We start from the raw sequence: 19,776 nt of genomic DNA on the forward strand, positions 1-19,776 counted from the left end.
TCCTGTGTGCTTCGGCCAGATGTATCGAGAGGAAATGAGGCAATAAGAGTCTGCTAATTGTCTGTGGCCGGCTTTGTTGACGCTTCTTCTGTGCGCGCAGGAGTCTTTTTGCGCTTCACTCGCAAATGGAAGCCATAACCGGGCTTTGAGGTATTACTGGCGGAGAGGATTGTAGAGTGGCAATTTAAATATTTCCATCAAGAGGATGCCTGGCACAGCCTCCTCATGATTAATGGCATGACACGATATAACTGGATAGTGGTTTAACTGTACGATTTACCAAGGGCAAACCTGCTAACATTAGAGTGATTGTGCTGTTTGTCCATTTCCCTCCAAAAAAAATGTTTCTGTAGTATATTTTTTGTGAAAGTGATGCCAACTGCAGGTGATTCAGAGTCTCGGACTCAATGCTCAGCATTGACAATTTGCATTGGGACACAACAACACGTGCGCGTGTGTTTGTGTTTCACAATAATCTCAAAATACGGTGCTCTCTTCACAACCTATGTATCTATGAGGTAAAATTACCAGTAGTGGATTCAAACATCATATAATCTTGACTTAAAGCTTTCGTGAGTGCAGGAATTCATATTCTTTGAGTCTTTCGGTAAAGTCACATAGATAGGTTGAAAAAACTACGACGTTTCTAACGCAACACAAGCGGTTGTGATTAGTAGTTTTTTGTAAAACAAATTTACCTATCTACGTGTCTTTACCGAAAAACCCAAAGAAACAAACGCCATCAATTGATGGTGTCCACACTGCTTGTGCCGTACGTTGCACAGATGCAACTTCGAGGGTGCGGCATTGCCTCGTTTATTCGCCGAGAGCAGTACGTTCCGGAGACACTCGTGAATAGCAAATTCCGTGGATAGTGATAGTGGCCTACGAAAATCTATTTTATAAATTACCTACTTAAAATAAATACACAAATAAACTATAGAATACGTGAAAATTATAATAACACAAGAAAATAAAATTATAATAACAAAATAAAATAAAAACTGGTTGTAATAAATAAATTAAAATACATCTTTAAGTATTAATCAGTTTATAAATTAACGTACCTTATCTCTCATCACTGTATCTCTCATTACTTTATCGCATCACTTTCTTTCTCTCTCTCTGGATGCAGTCGTTGCATAGTTCCAGATGCAATTCGCGTATAGCCAAAATTGAGGACAGCACACTTCGTGAATAATCATGGAACACCGTACTGCCTTGGTGCGATAATTAACAGACCGGGGGACTTGCAACCTGAGGCTTACCGGTTCAATTTCCTGGCACGGCAGTTTAAAACAATGGGAATGTTTCTATCTACCAAGCAGTATTTACAGTGAGGGAAAAAAGTATTTGATCCCCTGCTGATTATATACGTTTGCCCACTGACAAAGAAATGATCAGTCTATAATTTTAACGGTAGGTTTATTTGAACAGTGAGAGCCAGAATAACAACAACAAAATCCAGAAAAGCGCATGTCAAAAATGTTATAAATTGATTTGCATTTTAATGAGGGAAATAAGTATTTGACCCCCTCTCAATCAGAAAGATTTCTGGCTCCCAGGTGTCTTTTATACAGGTAACGAGCTGAGATTAGGAGCACACTCTTAAAGGGAGTGCTCCTAATCTCAGCTTGTTACCTGTATAAAAGACACCTGTTTACAGAAGCAATCAATCAGATTCCAAACTCTCCACCATGGCCAAGCCCAAAGAGCTCTCCAAGGATGTCAGGGACAAGATTGTAGACCTACACAAGGCTGGAATGGGCTGCAAGACCATCGCCAAGCAGCTTAGTGAGAAGGTGACAACAGATGGTGCGATTATTCGCAAATGGAAGAAACACAAAAGAACGGTCAATCTCCCTCGGCCTGGGGCTCCATGCAAGATCTCACCTCGTGGAGTTGCAATGATCATGAGAACGGTGAGGAATCAACCCAGAACTACACGGGGGGATCTTGTCAATGATCTCAAGGCAGTTGGGACCATAGTCACATAGAAAACAGCTGGTAACACACTACGCCGTGAAGGACTGAAATCCTGCAGCGCCCGCAAGGTCCCCCTGCTCAAGAAAGCACATATACATGCCCGTATGAAGTTTGCCAATGAACATCTGAATGATTCAGAGGACAACTGGGTGAAAGTGTTGTGGTTAGATGGGACCAAAATGGAGCTCTTTGGCATCAACTCAACCAGCCGTGTTTGGAGGAGGAGGAATGCTGCCTATGACCCCAAGAACACCATCCCCACCATCAAACATGGAGGTGAAAACATTATGCTTTGGGGGTGTTTTTCTGCTAAGGGGGCAGGACAACTTCACCGCATCAAAGGGACGATGGACGGGGCCATGTACCGTCAAATATTGGGTGAGAACCGCCAGGGCATTGAAAATGGGTCGTAGATGGGTATTCCAGCATGACAATGACCCAAAACACACGGCCAAGGCAACAAAGGAGTGGCTCAAGAAGAAGTACATTAAGGCCTGGAGTGGCCTAGCCAGTCTCCAGACCTTAATCCCATAGAAAATCTGTGGAGGGAGCTGAAGGTTCGAGTTGCCAAACGTCAGCCTCGAAACCTTAATGACTTGGAGAAGATCTGCAAAGAGTGGGACAAAATCCCTCCTGAGATGTGTGCAAACCTGGTGGCCAACTACAAGAAACGTCTGACCTCTGTGATTGCCAACAAGGGTTTTGCCACCAAGTACTAAGTCATGTTTTGCAGAGGGGTCGTATACTTATTTCCCTCATTAAAATGCAAATCAATTTATAACATTTTTGACATGCGTTTTTCTGGATTTTGTTGTTGTTATTCTGTCTCTCACTGTTCAAATAAACCTACCATTAAAATTATAGACTGATCATTTCTTTGTCAGTGGGCAAACGTACAAAATCAACAGGGGATCAAATACTTTTTTCCCTCACTTTATGCATGGATGCACCACAACACCAGTGAGTTGATCGGCAGCTATGAGACCACCTCTGCCACGATGTTGGGCCAGTGTGGATAAATAATCCGAATACCCTCCACAGGGGCTCTGGAAAGGGACACTAACTATTCAGATTAAATATTTCCATTACCAACAAATTTAAAATATTAATTGTTGTACGTAGTAATGCAAATGTACGGTGCAATGATCTGTAACCAGTTTCGTCTGATGACAAGAATACGGTAACTTCAATGCCTTTTGTCCTAATTATATGCATGCTATGAAAAAAATTTTCACGGGAAAAACCCCCCAAAACGACTACATATTCCTCTCAAACGAACCTACGACAAGCCCCACGTAGATGAAAGGAGCCAGGAAAATGTTCTCATGATGAGATTCCATTTGGCATGTGACAATCGTGTGCAGGGGCAACACTGCTTAGCCCCCTCTCCCCAACCCCTCTAAAGTAGTCGAGCTGCCAGTGTGTGACACGTGGGCCTCATTTTAAATGGGCCACTCAGCCACGGCTTTCTTGCAAGGTTCAGCACAAGGTTTCCACTAGGCAGCCAGTGTGTGTGTTTATCAGCAATGTATACAGGATGCGTGACAGCAGCCCCGTACAAGAAATGCATGCATGGGGAAGAGATGTCACGCTGGTCACTCAGGAACCTGACAACAGAAGTATTTGCCAAACATTGGCGTAATGCTGCGTGTTTGTGCTTCAGAAGCCTGGCCAGTGTGCGGAGGAGAGGCAGGCGCAGTGAAGAGATTTAAATTGGCTACCAGCCAACATGTAAACAAAGCTTTGGACTGGGCCTCTTGCATGTCCCTCCCATCAATATTGACAAACCATTTTGCCAAAACTAATTTTCATGTGTGTCCTTTTTAAATGCCATGTGTTTAAACCAAAATAAATTATGCAAACACAATAATACATGTAATAATTGTCTTTATGGTGGTGATTGCCTTTAGAAATCAAATTAAACATTCTCTTGGAAGAAATTAAAAAAACAGTACGTTATCTCCAAATATACGGGCGTCAGCGTTGGGATCGGACCCATGTGCTCCCCTGTATACCAAGTGAGGTAGCAAACATCTCAGCACCGTGGAACAGTGGCCCAGGCGAGCAGGCCAAGTAAAGGTGCGGCTCTCATTAAGAGTGCGAGAGGAGCGTTCGATCGGCACAGATCAGACGCTGCGAGTTTTAATCTGAACAGCCATCAAACTTAAAACCAGTGAGTCCATGGGCTCTCAGATACCAATTACTGCAAACAAAAATATTAAATTGGGTTTTCACTCAGCTAAACCGAGCTCCAATGATTTGTTTGATTGCCATGTGGCAGTTTAGAGACTCAAAAGAGTGTAGCTGAGGGTACTGGCTCACGTCTAAATGAAGTGACTTTTGAAATTCCCGGACATTATTAGGGGGCTGTTGACTGACACAATGTGGTCCTTCCTGTGACAGTTACAAGTAAAAGTGTCTTTAATTTATTGGAATACCATTGGGGATGGAAACTTCAAAAGAGTATTAAAAGTTCCTTTGTTTAACAAATGTCTACATTCGCAACCACAGCGGCATGGGAATACGGCTAACGCCCACACTTGTGCACCAGACACACGCACACTCATCGACAAGCACACACAAACGCACGTGCATTAATGCATGTACTGTCACCAGCAAGCACTCTCATACTCATTGCTTATCACAGATTACTCCTGCACAGTTCTCACGCTGAGAAGTAATGGAAATAACCCATTCTTTAGCCAGCACCCCACTGATGCATGACAGTGTCTTGGCATTCTATTAATACCAGCTTCGCTCTGTTTGTAAATGCTCTGCTGATTACGTTGTTTCTATATGTATAAATATATATATAGCAAATGTGTCATGGTCAAAAGGTAATTTTCCAGGCACCAAAATTCATAGGCAACATAAACATAACCATGCCCATCTTTTCTGCATTTGCAACTTCGTCCAACACGCCCCCTGAATAAACACCACATTTTACCGTGTTCACACAGGAGAGACATTGAAATGAGTTTAAAATTACCTCTCCTGGTATACAGGAGGCCATGAGCTCGATTCCGCCTCTGACGTCTGCTGTATATATGGAGATTGCATGCTCTCCCTGTAGTCACGTGGATTTTTCTCCGGGTCCTCCGGTTTTCCCTTCCACACTTAGAATCAGCGTCACGCATTTAGAGCATTTAGTTGCTCTAAATGTCCACGTGATGATAATCCACTTCGTTGAGCTATCATTGGTGGCCAGGCCGCTACTGAAAAAGAGGTATTCAGCTCATTGGGCCTTACCTAGTAAAATATAAATAGTAGTTCAGTTTCAATAGTTTAGATGGACTTTGGAGGGTCTGTGTTTCATGTTCAAAGGTAGACAACCACTCCGGTCGTAACACAGGTGAGTGTACTAGATGCACATACAACAACAAACAATTGTTTAAATAGCATTAATCTATGAGAAAGATTAGAAACAATACACGTGCCATGCTAAAACTACTAAAACCAATTTGAATTCGTGGGGCACAGCATTTTAAGTGAATGTAAATGTGTGTTAACATTTACAAATTTTCTTACAAAGAACAACCATCAAATATGATTTTCCAATTAAAGATAAAGAGCATACAGAATATTTGGTAATGACAATGTGTTATAACGGGTCATACAAAACATTTTAATGAGGAACTGGTTAACTATAAGCACCCTACAATGCAACTTAATTTGCAGCCTCGAGATTGCACAGGGAACCATGGAACTTATTAGCTTAACAAATAAAGTGCAATTGAAAAACTAAACAATACAAAAACTTCTGAGTGTAACAAATTGGTCTAATTTAACGCCTCAGTGAGATTTTTTTAACAGCATTACTGTGCAACTAAATTCTCCTCTTACATCTCCAAAAGGGCAGGTGGTTTCAAATCAGATCTATTAACTTTGTACGACACAACGACTGTGTTCATCTCAAGTCAAACGTGACACGATAGTTGGTTGCATGCGAGAGGCTGCGGACCGTCAGATAATAATAATAATACTACCGTACGCGACAGTGCCGTCAGATAACGGGGCCTAGGACAAACACGGCGAGTCTACGATTAAAGTCCCATTTCAAAATGACAAATAGGAGGGTCTGCAAGGTCAAGTTTGTCAGAAAATGAGGATAGATATAAAGCATGGGGGGTATAGTGTAGAAATAAAGGCATTCCGTGGCAACTGTGTCCTAGACTGACCTTTGTGCTGGACCAAAATTAACAAGTTATGCCGACTCTGATCGAGTTGGTCTTCTGTGGCCCATTCGCTATAACACAGCAGTAGTAGTGCTCCGATACGTGTGCCATTGTCTCTGTATTGCTCGACTTTTGGCGTTCTCTGGTCTAACACTGGTAGTGCGACAAGGCCATGCAGAATGCTGTCTCTAGTGTAGGGCAATCAGTTTCAAAGGCAATGTGTATATAATTACTGTGTAACAAAAACATATTTTATTTGTTCCTGGGCAGTAAGTTGTATTTTCAAATTGCTTATGCCTCAAAAGTACAGAAAACGGCTATTATTCCCCACAAACTTTGCTTTTGTGACCAGGACACAAAAGCAAAGTTAATCATCTCCTCCATTAATAACACTGTGTAACAAATATTTTGAAAATTGACTTATTTTCAATGAGAAAACGTGCGCATTTGTGTCATTCATTCACACAAAGTCTTGGTCACAAAAGCAAAGTTTGTGGAGAATAATAGCCATTTTCTGTACTTGTGAGGCATAAGCAATTCGAAATTAACACTTACTACCCAGGAACTAAAATCGTGTTACATTGTGAATTATCAGAGCACGTTTGCCTGTTTTGCCACAAGTACGTGTGGTTAATGCAGACGTGATGCCTTGTAATAGGTATCTATTTAGTGTTTGAACATCTTAACACCTGATTTATTGCCAGAAAGGGTAAAACCTGTTCTTATTTTTCATCATTCTTGATAATGGCAAAAAGGTCCCATAGATACAGCGATAGTCCGCTCGCTATGTCTTATCATGATTGTAATCCATTCGCTGGAAACATTAGCATCTTTGAAAATAATCATGGCAAATGAATGTACATGTTCAATGCTGGAACATATCATTGTTAATATAAGCATTTTAGCAGACTTACAGGCAGCAATAAAATGCAAGTTGCTGGAGTGGATATCACCGAAGGAATAATAGGATTGTAGCAATTAGGTGGTAAATTATTGGTGCGGTTTTATCGGAATGCGTTAATGTGTTATTGACTTATACGTGCAGACCATTTGTTGTATCGATGAACTTGTGATTTAATGGTATTTTAATGGTGCGATATTCCATCCGACCATTTCATTTTTGAATGAACGCTACACGTATGCCAAAAAAAACACACGACATCACCAATGTATTCCACTGACAATAATGAAAAAGGGCACAACTGCATTTCGGAAACAAAATTCGGAAGCGTGAAGAAATAACAAGACTCCATGGGATTCATCAGCAGCTATCAGTCCAGCATCGTCACACAAGTGCACAGAATCTGTACATCGATGGGCCCTTAAAGGGCCACTCTCCTCAGAACCACCGCTTTTGTGTGATTTCAGCATCCAAGAGACACATCGGGCTGCCTAGCGGGTCCAGTTAGCAACGTCACGGAGCTCCATATCACCTCGGAACCCTCTCCCAACTCATGATCCACAACACTCTGGGCCATCCTTTAATGAGATTCCTTCCCTTTAATGTGGCTCCCCCACTGGTGCAAATGCCGTTCGTTTCTGTTTTAATGGATTGCGTATACACAGTGCACAAACTATATGCACATTGCATTATTCAACTCGGTGTAACACATATGCCGGGGGAGTGCCATTGCCGTGTGAATGTCTGTGCTGGGCGTCGGCATCTCAACACGCACGGCAGACCTCACTGTCCCGGCTCGCTTGCGATCTTACATTTCTCATCGGCATTGTAGTTGCCCTGTGATATCGGTTTCTAGTGTTTTGAACTAAGCGTCGTACACTTAAGGTTCGTATGAATAATATATTTGTGCAATTCACCTCGCACTTTACATGGGGTCACATCGAAAGTCCAAGTGTTGCCCTTAGCCTGATCAAGCGATCGTGAGGTCGTGCCCTTCTCCACTCGCAGCCCAAAGCCAACGGCAGAAATTCCACATTCCTCTGATGGGGAACAGTATTCTGAGCAGTATTTTTTTTAAGTTGACTTACCTATTTTTTTTTTATACTGACCAACAAATCTCTATTTTCCAATAAAACAAACTGTGGCCAATGTGTAAGCGTATTCCGTCATGATCATTTTGTTCCGTGAATAAATAACAAAAAATGTGATTGGAGATTAAATATGCGTTAGATGTGTACAGCCATCGGGTACAACAAACGTCAGAAGTGTGGGCGATGACAAGGCGACACCAGTGTAAGAGATGCCACGCGACCGGTGAGTAGCCGGCCAGCAAACACGGGGTCCACATGCGTGTGTGGGATCACTGCCCTGTGACGTGGCTATAGCGAACGACACGCGTAACGGGGAACAACTCGGAGGAAGCGTTGATCCAGCAATAGACTGAAACTGACCATTGATGATATGCTTAGTTCTAATTCCTTGGTTACTGCTGACATAACTCTCTGACATTTCCAAAAGACGCAGTTAACCGTCGTTGGATTAATTAACATTAACGATATATTTATTTGATCAGAGAGAAAAAAAAATCACTAAATCTCACGGCACTCTTGCTTTGGGTCACTTGGTCAAATGCATTTTTAAAGCCAACGTCTGCTACGTGGAGGACCGGGTTACCAGCAGGAAACCCAATGTGTGCGAGGGGACAACACTTACCTTCCACACAGGTCAGGAATATAGTCAGTCACAAACTTGATTTCCATAATCATATTCGTCGTTATTCATACAAAAAATAATTACATACATCTCTTCACTCGGTGTAAAGAAGGACTAAACCATTGGTTTGATCTCCAGATAAGGTGAAGGTGGATAACCATACATGACATGGGGATGTGGAAATCATCGGAACAGTCATCACAAACGTTAACTAGTAGTGGCTGCACTCTGGAAGTAGGTGGTAACTCCATCACCTTGCCACCAGTGATTTATCTGGCTCACAGTCTCCATCAGCCATGAAGAGACGTTCAACTGGCGATCTAAACTCGCGCTGTAGCCACAGCGCACCTCAATAACTCAAATCTGTACGTGATGAAAAAACCCATCACACCAGAGGTCATACTGTAGCAGCAAACATTGATGACCATGCTGTACCGATGAGTCCTAATGATGATGAAGCCGTTGTGTCCTTTTGTCTCACTGCTGGTTGAGACGGCCACATTTCCCCAACTCTTCAGGGTCGGTGGTCTCAACGAAAACGAGGCCACACATTCAGTTCCCTTTGAACCGGTGGTGTGGACAAGGCCGAGAAGCTGTTTGTACACGCGATGATGCTCTGTCGCGTTATTCAATCTGTCGTCGTACCTCAAAACAGAAGTCCTGGCCCAGGATGCTGCTGTGCACGGGCCGGATGGTGACCTCGTCCTCGAGGCTCAGGTCCAGCGCCTCCACCGCGTTGCTGGGGCTCAGCAGCGACTCGTGGGAGCGCGACGACTTCAGTCGCGGTGGCGCCGCGTTGGACCGGTTACTGTGCACATCACGACGACACAACCACGACCGCCATCACCATTACCACCACGACAACGCTGCTCAGCGGCCACAGATGTAAGCCGCGGTGGTGCCGCGTTGAACCGGTTGCTGCGCACATCACGACGACACAACCACCATCACCACCACCGTGACGACGTTTCTCAACGCCCACGGATGTAGTAAGACTTTCGCTGTGGCTAAAACCTCGTGAAATAATGGACATTTGTGAAAAAGAGCTTCATAGCTCATCGGATTCCTCCAGTATAAATATTCTGATTATGATTATCTGCAGCTCACTCCGAGATGCAGAGAAACAGTGGGGCTCATGGGTAGTGGGCAGGGGAAAGCAAGGTGGCCGAGGTGACCACGGAGTGCACAGAATGCCCGCCCCAAGAACTCTCTCTGCGTCACGTTCCGTGACCCAAATGGGAATTGCTAATCGTTCAGATTAACTCGGCGACCGGTGAGTGGCAGTGGCATGGACACAGAGAAACCACCGCCACCACCACATTACTCAACAGCCACAGACAAGTGTGCACAACATAAACCACTGGTGCAATTGAAGTTTGTCACATTCGAAAGTTACTCGCAATTAACTCAATTGGAACCATACATAGCAATCATCGGCCCTCCTTTCTGGTCGACTGAGGTCCATTTGCAGGCCAGGTGCTGTGTCACCATGTGCCGTGCAGGGACAGCTCCCGCGGGGGGTGCTCTTTCAAAATGTTTGAGATAAGATGCGATGTAAAGTGGTTAGAGATTATCAATGTTCAATATCCATCACCCGCCCACAACAAGGAGGCATGTGTAATTCATACTTATATATCCTCCACAACGTCGCAAAACATTGATCATATGTATGGCTCTTGCTAAGCATTAACCCAACATTTCTTAAACGTGTACCCTGAAAACATTATTATATTTGTACACGCTCACCCACTTTCCTTGAAGGCAGTCGTTCCTGCAACGAGCGAGCCATCCATGAAATGTACTGCTGCTAGTAATGATTTCATACCGTTTTGGTATTTAAAATGATTGCCACCGATATTTTTTTCCATTCCACAACGGTAACCGGGCGAATGTACAAGCAGCACATCTAATTTGCCGACAGCGTTGAACTTGTGCATCTGGATGGCGGGTATCGTCGTCTGACAACAAGGCCTAAAAAAAAAAAAGATAATCAATTTATAATTACGGGGCTTTCGTGATTCGGTCAGGAAATTTGGTGGCAGAATTCACGCTAGGTTAGCAGAGGTCACGCCGTAAGGGTCACAAGCGCTCCCTCCATTCAACGGGGCTGGCGCTTTCAGCTGCTCGTCTATTTTATTGCCACTTTATTTTAGTGTCAGATAAAACAGTTCAATATACGATATAAGAAGCAGCATTGAAGAAAATGCTCCAAAAAAGATATATGCTTAAAACAAATTACATCTACTGTGTATTGGCTATGACAATTTTAATGTTTACACGACCGCAGCAGGGCAGTAGGTATACAGCACATATCAGGTCGTGTCATTGCAATTTGGATTAATGGAGCATTACATGAAGTTACTCTCCCATTTCTCATTAATGGCACCCACTTGAATATAAACAGCAATCGTCAGTTTAACGTACAATCGCACATGCCAAGTACCTGCGATTTTGAATTTAAAAGAAGCGGAAGACACAAAGGTAATATGGAGTAAGGCAAACATAATCATTCTTGACGGTAGGCTTATTTGCTGGAATTGATTTTTATTGGGTTATTTTTTTCAAGTGGGGAAAAGGCAAAACCTCTGGGAGTAAACAGCAATATCAGGCTGGGGGTCACTTTGAGAGGGTGCTGCACTGACAGCGAGAAGGATGCAAATTCGACTCCCGGTCAGTGGTTGCTTCGGCCCATTAGTCCCAATGTGGATGAAACCATTCTATGGTTTTGTCTTTGTCTCGGTCTGTACGGATGAAACGGAGAACCTAAGCCAGGTTCTCTGTTTCACTGCTGCCAGTTGTGACGGCCACTTTTCCTCCACTCTTTTCAGTTGTTTGTCCACGTGACAACATGGGTACACATTCAGTTATTTTGAGCTGGTGGTCTGCATGAGACTGACAGCTCATGCACATGCAATGCACACCTCTGTGTGTTGTTAAATCTAAGCCTTCCGAGTATGATGGTGTGAGGTGAAAGGTACTTGAGAAGCGAATGGGCCCCACCAAAACGATGTGTAAATTACCACCACCGACTCAGCGCTGCCGATATAAATGAGCACTGAACCCAATGCTGACTTGAGCATTTGGACACTGTAACTCTGAATCATTATAAAGCACGACTATCCTTCGCGTGGTTGGAATGTTTGCTTTTAATCTGGTTCACACAGGGTCAGCGGTTACATTCCACCAAACTCCCAGCCATGCTGTGGGACATTAGCAAAACAAACCGTCAGACGTGAAGTGGATGCGAAACACCTTGCCATCTTGTGACCGTATTTGCAAAGGCAAATAATTAAGTGCCAATGTCAGAGCCTAAAAATCCCTTATTTGCCACACAATTACAATATAAGTATGATGATATAGCATCTAAATGGAACTGCATCTCTAGACATTGATTTTAAACATTATCTTCAACTGAACTGAAATCCAAAACCAGCTATTATTATCCCGACCTAACAACGGTCATCTGGATCACCCTTGCAGAAAATAGATTTTCCTATCAATACTATCTCACTCGGTTCCAAATCAAGATAGATTAATTCATTATGTAGTCATATCTCATCCAAACGCCCCACCACATTTTACATTATACGCATGCATAGATTAATGATGCATAAATAATAAAATAATAATGTTATAATGGAATTTCTCCTGCCGGAAAGTATGGTAATAAAATTATTGACGGAGGGAAGGTACTATAATAGTTTAAACCAGATTGTGGCAAAGTGATACTGTGCAAGCCCAATCATTGGTACCACTGGCACACGTGTTCTGCACGAACAACATCGCATCCCTCGCCTGAGGAATGGTCAGCCATGGTGAAGCAAATCCCTGGGAGGCAGGCACTGCCTTGGGTGTGACACTGCCTTGGGTGTGTCACTGCCTTGGGTGTGTCACTGCCTAGAGAGTGACACACTGCCTTGGGTGTGACACTGCTTTGGGTGTGTGACACACTGCCTTGGGTGTGACACACTGCCTTGGGGGTGACACTGCTTTGGGTGTGTGACACACTGCCTTGCGTGTGACACACTGCCTTGGGTGTGTGACACACTGCCTTGGGTGTGACACACTGCCTTGGGTGTGACACACTGCCTTGGGTGTGTGACACACTGCCTTGGGTGTGTGACACACTGTCTTGGGAGTGACACACTGCCTTGGGTGTGACACACTGCCTTGGGTGTGTGACACACTGCCTTGGGTGTGACACTGCCTTGGGTGTGACACTGCCTTGGGTGTGTGACACACTGCCTTGGGTGTGACACACTGCCTTGGGTGTGACACACTGCCTTGGGTGTGTCACTGCCTTGAGAGTGACACACTGCCTTGGGTGTGTGACACACTGCCTTGGGTGTGGCACTGCCTTGGGTGTGACACACTGCCTTGGGTGTGACACACTGCCTTGGGTGTGTGACACACTGCCTTGGGTGTGGCACTGCCTTGGGTGTGACACACTGCCTTGGGTGTGACACACTGCCTTGGGTGTGACACACTGCCTTGGGTGTGTGACACACTGCCTTGGGTGTGGCACTGCCTTGGGTGTGACACACTGCCTTGGGTGTGACACACTGCCTTGGGTGTGACACACTGCCTTGGGTGTGACACTGCCTTGGACTGGCTTCCTTCTCTCGTTAACAGTCTTGAGCAGGTGGCGGAAATTCCACAGTCATATGGTGAGGCTGAGGCTTTGCACAGGGCAACCACCGCCAAATTCCCCACAGAGCCGCACTTATTATACCGACCCCGCATGCACGAAGGACCGAGTTGAAACCTGGCTTGGGAGTTGAACTTGCAACCTTCCAACTGTGAGCAGCGCACATTACCACGGTGCCGCGCCGCCGGGTTGATAATACGTTTCAGGGAAATATTGCAAAATATTATCAAAGGTTACGATCCAGATCACTGAAAAATATCGCCGTGCATGGTTAAAAGAAAAGATACCCACGCGTTACGCCGCATGACGGTGCATGAAAGAAAAATATCCAGGCTCGATTTTTCTAAAGAAAATGTTATTGCTTGGTAATAACTGCAGCCTGCAAAGGTGACATAACAGTCACCCAGTCTATTACATGTACACTGGCCTTTCAATGGTATCCAGTGACTCGCAGATATACAATAGGCCATCCTATAGAAAGTAAAAAATGTGTAACGTAAAAAAATATAATTTCAAATTGCTTTGAAAAACTCGATTGACATTTTGCGCACAAAGTTTTTATCCAATCCATTATTCTGCAACAAAGACGGCACGGTGACACAAGATGCACTGGCCATGTCCACAGAATCATGTTCACCTGTCCTTGCGGATTGCAGCAAAGCTCTGCTTTGTATTTGCTTTCGCAATGAAACGGTGAGGAAATACCGCGAGGGCACCGTTATTCTGCGTTGTAGTACCACGCGGTGACGTTAGATAAAAAAAAAGACAGATACAAGAGACGAAAATATGACCAAAATTTTTTTACTTCGGGGAAATAAATTCTTGCGGATTGAGTGTGGCATAATAATATTCATACCCCCCACGCTGAAGATTGCCAGCACGCTCGTCTTACAATGTGGCATACTTTGACAAACACCAGCGCCGGCAATGATGTAATATAAAAGTGGAGTACGAGTGTTCTGCGCAAGTGCTTTTTCTTTTGCAGTCGAACTGAAACGGTGCCACACCGTGTGGTTGGGAAGTGGGCGATAGCAAAGGGGGACCCCCCCCCCAGCACCAGTGAGGCGTGGTGAGCAGATTGACGACGTTGAGGGCAGGAGAAATTACGCGGCTTGCCGAAGCAGGCCGGATGGAGCACACAAAAGGCAGAGAGACTGAATCAGAATCTTTATTTAGACTAGGGGAATCCGATGAGCTATGAAGCCCTTCATCACAGATGTCCAGTCTGTCCAGAGTGTGAATAGCTTCCAAGGAAAGGGAGTGTGCAGGGGAAAAGCTGCTTCGGAGGGAGGCATGGGCACTGACCGACAAACGGAGTCGGACCGTAATCATGGCCAGCAGGGATATTAATGTTCTAACAAATAAACAGAGGCTACGTGGGATGTTAGTTGACCGGCAGGTCTCGCGTGTAGTGGATGAAGTGTGGGTACGCTCGCTTCTGCCCAGCCTGGAAGAGTAGGCCAACGTAACACTATCTAGCTTTCCTTTAGTGGAGATGCCCCTGCCAGCAGTGGCGTGAGCAAGCAATTGCAGGGATGCACCTTTACCTTCGTTTAGCAACGCGCCCGGCGAACAGAGGCCCGACAGGGAAAGAGTGGCTTGCAGCTATGACAATTATCAGCAGACAGAGGCCACTGGGCAACAGTCTGACCTGTCAGGGAACATGGGCGAGAAGGGACCGGAATTGGCAGGGGATTATTGAATGCTAGGGGTTGGAAAATTCGCGAGATAGGATGACATTGGCAAGGCTCGCGGACGGGGAGTAGAAGGGGGCATGTGAGAGCTGGCTGCAGGGTGTAGAGCGTGCAGGATTGATAAGTAGTAACACCGCTAGAAATGCCCAAGCAAGGAGGCTTTGAATAATACATGACTGGTTTTTGTATGGGGGTACCGTTCGTGTCACGGCATTTGATAATATTTGCTAACATGCGACCTCCCGTGGCTTGCGGCATGGCAAGTTAATTGCAATAAATGCATTCCTGTACGTACGAGAAGTTCCTCGCGAATTTTAACTTCGTAACGCATTTTTTTATCACAAAGATAAGCAAAAAGAAACGGTAAAAGTGAAAAAGTACAATGTTTGAATTAGTTTCAACCAAGCATGTGTCAATAGTAATACAGCAAGAATTAGCATTCTGGGCAGAGACACCCAATCCTACCATGCAAGGGGCGAGTAGTGTCTTCACATTCTCCGGACTCATCACGCCAAACTAATGCACCCTTCAATAAAGCAAGCATCATAAAAGCAGGAGACGGATCACCAATCTCGCTTCTCTGTTCTTAATGTCATCCACTCAAACAACTGCACAATGTAAACTAGAAAGAGCACATGTGCAGAAACCCCTTGCATCAGCACCGACATTATTTTCTCATGTCAACAGGCCCAGGCACACGGTCCAGATAGCCCAACGCGCGCAGCACCGTATCAATACAACTCTGATCTGTGGGAAGCGACATGATGCATTTTTTTTCTGCCACAGCCTTTGAGCCACTTTCAGTTGGCGGTGTGGTGCAGTGTAACTGTTGTGCCTCACAGAAAGAAGGCGGACCTAGGTTCGACTCCTGACTGTGGTGCCTTTCTTTTGAATGACGTCTGTAAATTGTCCCATTTTCTGCAGGGAGTTTCCTCCGGGGTTTCCAGTCTCCTCCCCAAAGAAAAGAAAAAGCATGCAATGTATAAGTGGTATGGGGCTAAACATCCCAATGCTGACAGATTGCATACAAATCATTAATATGGGATTATACATACGGTACATACAGTGAGGGAACAAAGTATTTGATCCCCTGCTGATTTTGTACGTTTGCCCACTGACAAAGAAATGATCAGTCTATAATTTTAATGGTAGGTTTATTTGAACAGTGAGAGACCAAATAACAACAAGAAAATCCAGAAAAACGCATGTCAAAAATTGATTTGCATTTTAATGAGAGAAATAAGTATTTGACCCCTCGGCAAAACATGACTTAGTACTTTGTGGCAAAACCCTTGTTGGCAATCACAGAGGTCCGACGTTTCTTGTAGTTGGCCACCAGGTTTGCACACATCTCAGGAGGGATTTTGTCATTAAAGTTTCGAGGCTGACGTTTGGCAACCCGAACCTTCAGCTCCCTCCACAGATTTTCTATGGGATTAAGGTCTGGAGACTGGCTAGGCCACTCCAGGACCTTAATGTGCTTCTTCTTGAGCCACTCCTTTGTTGCCTTGGCCGTGTGTTTTGGGTCATTGTCATGCTGGAATACCCATCCACAACCCATTTTCAATGCCCTGGCAGAGGGAAGGAGGTTCTCACCAAAGATTTGATGGTACATGGCCCCGTCCATGGTCCCTTTGATGCGGTGAAGTTGTCCTGTCTCCTTAGCAGAAAAACACCCCCAAAGCATAATGTTTCCACCTCCATGTTTGACGGTGGGGATGGTGTTCTTCTGGTCATATGCAGCATTCCTCCTCCTCCAAACACGGCGAGTTGAGTTGATGCCAAAGAGCTCCATTTTGGTCTCATCTGACCAGAACACTTTCACCCAGTTGTCCTCTGAATCATTCAGATGTTCATTGGCAAACTTCAGACGGGCATGTATATGTGCTTTCTTGAGCAGGGGGACCTTGCGGGCGCTGCAGGATTTCAGTCCTTCACGGCGTAGTGTGTTACCAACTTTTTTCTTGGTGACTATGGTCCTATCTGCCTTGAGATCATTGACAAGATCCTCCCGTGTAGTTCTGGGCTGATTCCTCACCGTTCTCATGATAATTGCAACTCCACGAGGTGAGATCTTGCATGGAGCCCCAGGCCGAGGGAGATTGACAGTTCCTTTGTGTTTCTCCATTTGCGACTAATCGCACCAATTGTTGTCACCTTCTCACCAAGCTGCTTGGCGATGGTCTTGTTGTCCATTCTACAATCTTGTCCCTGACATCCTTGGAGAGCTCTTTGGTCTTAGCAATGGTGGAGAGTTTGGAATCTGATTGATTGATTTCTTCTGTGAACAGGTGTCTTTTATACAGGTAACAAGCTGAGATTAGGAGCACTCCCTTTAAGAGTGTGCTCCTAATCTCAGCTCGTTACCTGTATAAAAGACACCTGGGAGCCAGAAATCTTTCTGATTGAGAAGGGGTGAAATACTTATTTCTCTCATTAAAATGCAAATCAATTTATAACATTTTTGACATGCGTTTTTCTTGATTTTGTTGTTGTTATTCTGTCTCTCACTGCTCAAATAAATCTACCATTAAAATTATAGACTGATCATTTCTTTGTCAGTGGGAAAACGTACAAAATCAGCAGGCGATCAAATACTTTTTTCCCTCACTGTATATTATACGTGAACAATTGGATAGAACGTCATAAAAATAGTCATGAGATTCAGTGAGGCTATCCTTGATTAACTGCTATAATGATCATAATAATATTGATGAGTTTTTTTACATACAGCAATTCTCCAAGATAATGTACCCAGGAAATACGTTTATATTTGGAAAGCTATTTGTTGGAAAAATGTGTGCAAGAGTAAGGCGATTTCTGTTAATTGTGTGCACTTTTATGCACTGCCATTCGTTGGAATATTCTCCACATCTTGTCTTAAATTATGTTTCGAAATCATTATGTATATTTTGTTTTCCAACAAAAGTGATTGCATTGTGGTTTTGAGCCGTGACACCAACGCAATGTTTGTGTGTAACACGAGTCGAGCAGTGAGTCATTGCGGTTTTGTTCATAGACCCTGCCAGTCTGGGCTATGGAGGACACTTCTGAAAGGCAAGAATGGTCCCTTTGTTCCCGTGCAGCACTTGATACATCGCAAAGGTGCTGCCGTAAACAGCGTTTGCATCTACCCTCCGTCAGACGGCATCAGGGATGTGCAAACACAGGCAGCGCGGTGAGCCAACGCACAGTGCTGCACGGGAAAACTAAAATAAGCCTTTTTTTTACTAATTTGCAATGATAGCGCGGTGAATGCATAAACTGGCATTGAGATAAAATAACAAAGTGACAATTGTCGTCGTCTTTGTCGGCCAGTCACCACCCTCAACCGACGAGATTGTCAACCATGGTGACACAATGGACGTTCTACCAAAACCAGACCAACTGCCACACGTCAACATTTCTGAGGGCAAAGCAAACTCAGGTCGTGTTCCTCCAGGAGAACGCAACCCTGGAAAAGCTTTTGTAGGCGAGGCGACTGTGTCGAGCTGCCAAACGCCACCGTTACTTAAATCCCAAGTGTATATAGTTTAACGCGCAGGATTTCACCGACAATTGCTATCAATCAGATTGAGTGTTGGGGAGCGAATTTACTACTATATTTACCCAATAATGTCAGTGTGCAACGCGCGTGACGTCACTCCACGTCAACCAGCCCCCCTCATTAATAATCATGAATAGGTTATGTCCTCCACATGGACCCGCCCTCGATTAATAATCATGAGCAGGTGACGTCACTCCGCACGGAGAACCCCCCCCCTTCCTTAATAATCATGAGCAGGTGACGTCACTCCACATCAAACAGCCCCCTCTCATTAATAATCTTGAACAGGTGACGTCCTCCAAATGGACATCCCCCCCATTAATAATAATTAGCGGGTGACGTCACTCCACATGGGGGGGGCGAGGTGCCTCCTCCCCCCTCCTCAGCGTCAACTACAAAGGCAGAACCCTCATGCCACGCGATCTCCGTAACGCTATTGAGACATAGAAGTAAAAAGGACGTCATGATGAACAAGGGATTATAACCTTTAAATGAAATAAGTCTGTGTCACCGCGGCCTTACAAATTGCACACGAATGGATGCAATGAATATCACGTCGCGGTCTGCTTTTCGCTTGCAAGTTTCAGATTTACTGCAATACACACGTCCTTGTACGGGCAAAAGGCGAGTTGTTAAATAAATGTGTGTCAATCGCTCTCCAGCACACGGGTGGTGACAGTGGTGCTCGCTAACAGGCCACGAGGGAGTGGGTGGCCAGCACCACGCCCCGGGCACCTTTGTCACCCCCGAGTGGCGATGTTTACATGCCGCACCAGGTACTCATTTGAGGCTGAGTCGACTGAGGTGAGGCACCAGGACCGCTTCATACAATCGTCACCGGTGCTGGCCGTGAGCGGGAATCGAACTCGGGTCGCTGGGTTCGTAGCGGGAGCGCGCGGAGCGCTGCGCTACCGCTCCCCACTGATACCACACACGCACGAATGCACCAACACTAAAATAAATTGGCACGTTCGTTCACGTGACAACGTTATTACTTGCCTGTGTTGGGGGGCAGGAGGGTTTACGACAACACATTATATTCACACGGGCGATCTGACTCAAATATCAATAATTAATCAAAGTACAAAGGCTTTAAATGCGATTGACTCTGG

At 44.8% G+C, this 19,776-nt stretch overlaps 1 protein-coding gene across 9 annotated transcripts in view; it reads right to left on the reverse strand.

The window, feature by feature from the left end:
* The window catches only part of LOC133341919 (ras GTPase-activating protein nGAP-like), a 625,061-nt gene that overhangs the window by 91,668 nt on the left and 513,617 nt on the right, over positions 1-19,776 (reverse strand). For all 9 annotated transcript variants that reach the window (XM_061550751.1, XM_061550750.1, XM_061550752.1 and 6 more), the window contains one exon: positions 9,421-9,583. In XM_061550751.1, coding sequence (XP_061406735.1) covers positions 9,421-9,583 — 163 coding nt within the window. The remainder of the gene's footprint in view (positions 1-9,420; positions 9,584-19,776) is intronic.

This window comes from Lethenteron reissneri, chromosome 12 (assembly GCF_015708825.2).
Source record: "Lethenteron reissneri isolate LAM-NWPU_2019-01 chromosome 12, ASM1570882v1, whole genome shotgun sequence".
NCBI lineage: Eukaryota > Metazoa > Chordata > Hyperoartia > Petromyzontiformes > Petromyzontidae > Lethenteron > Lethenteron reissneri.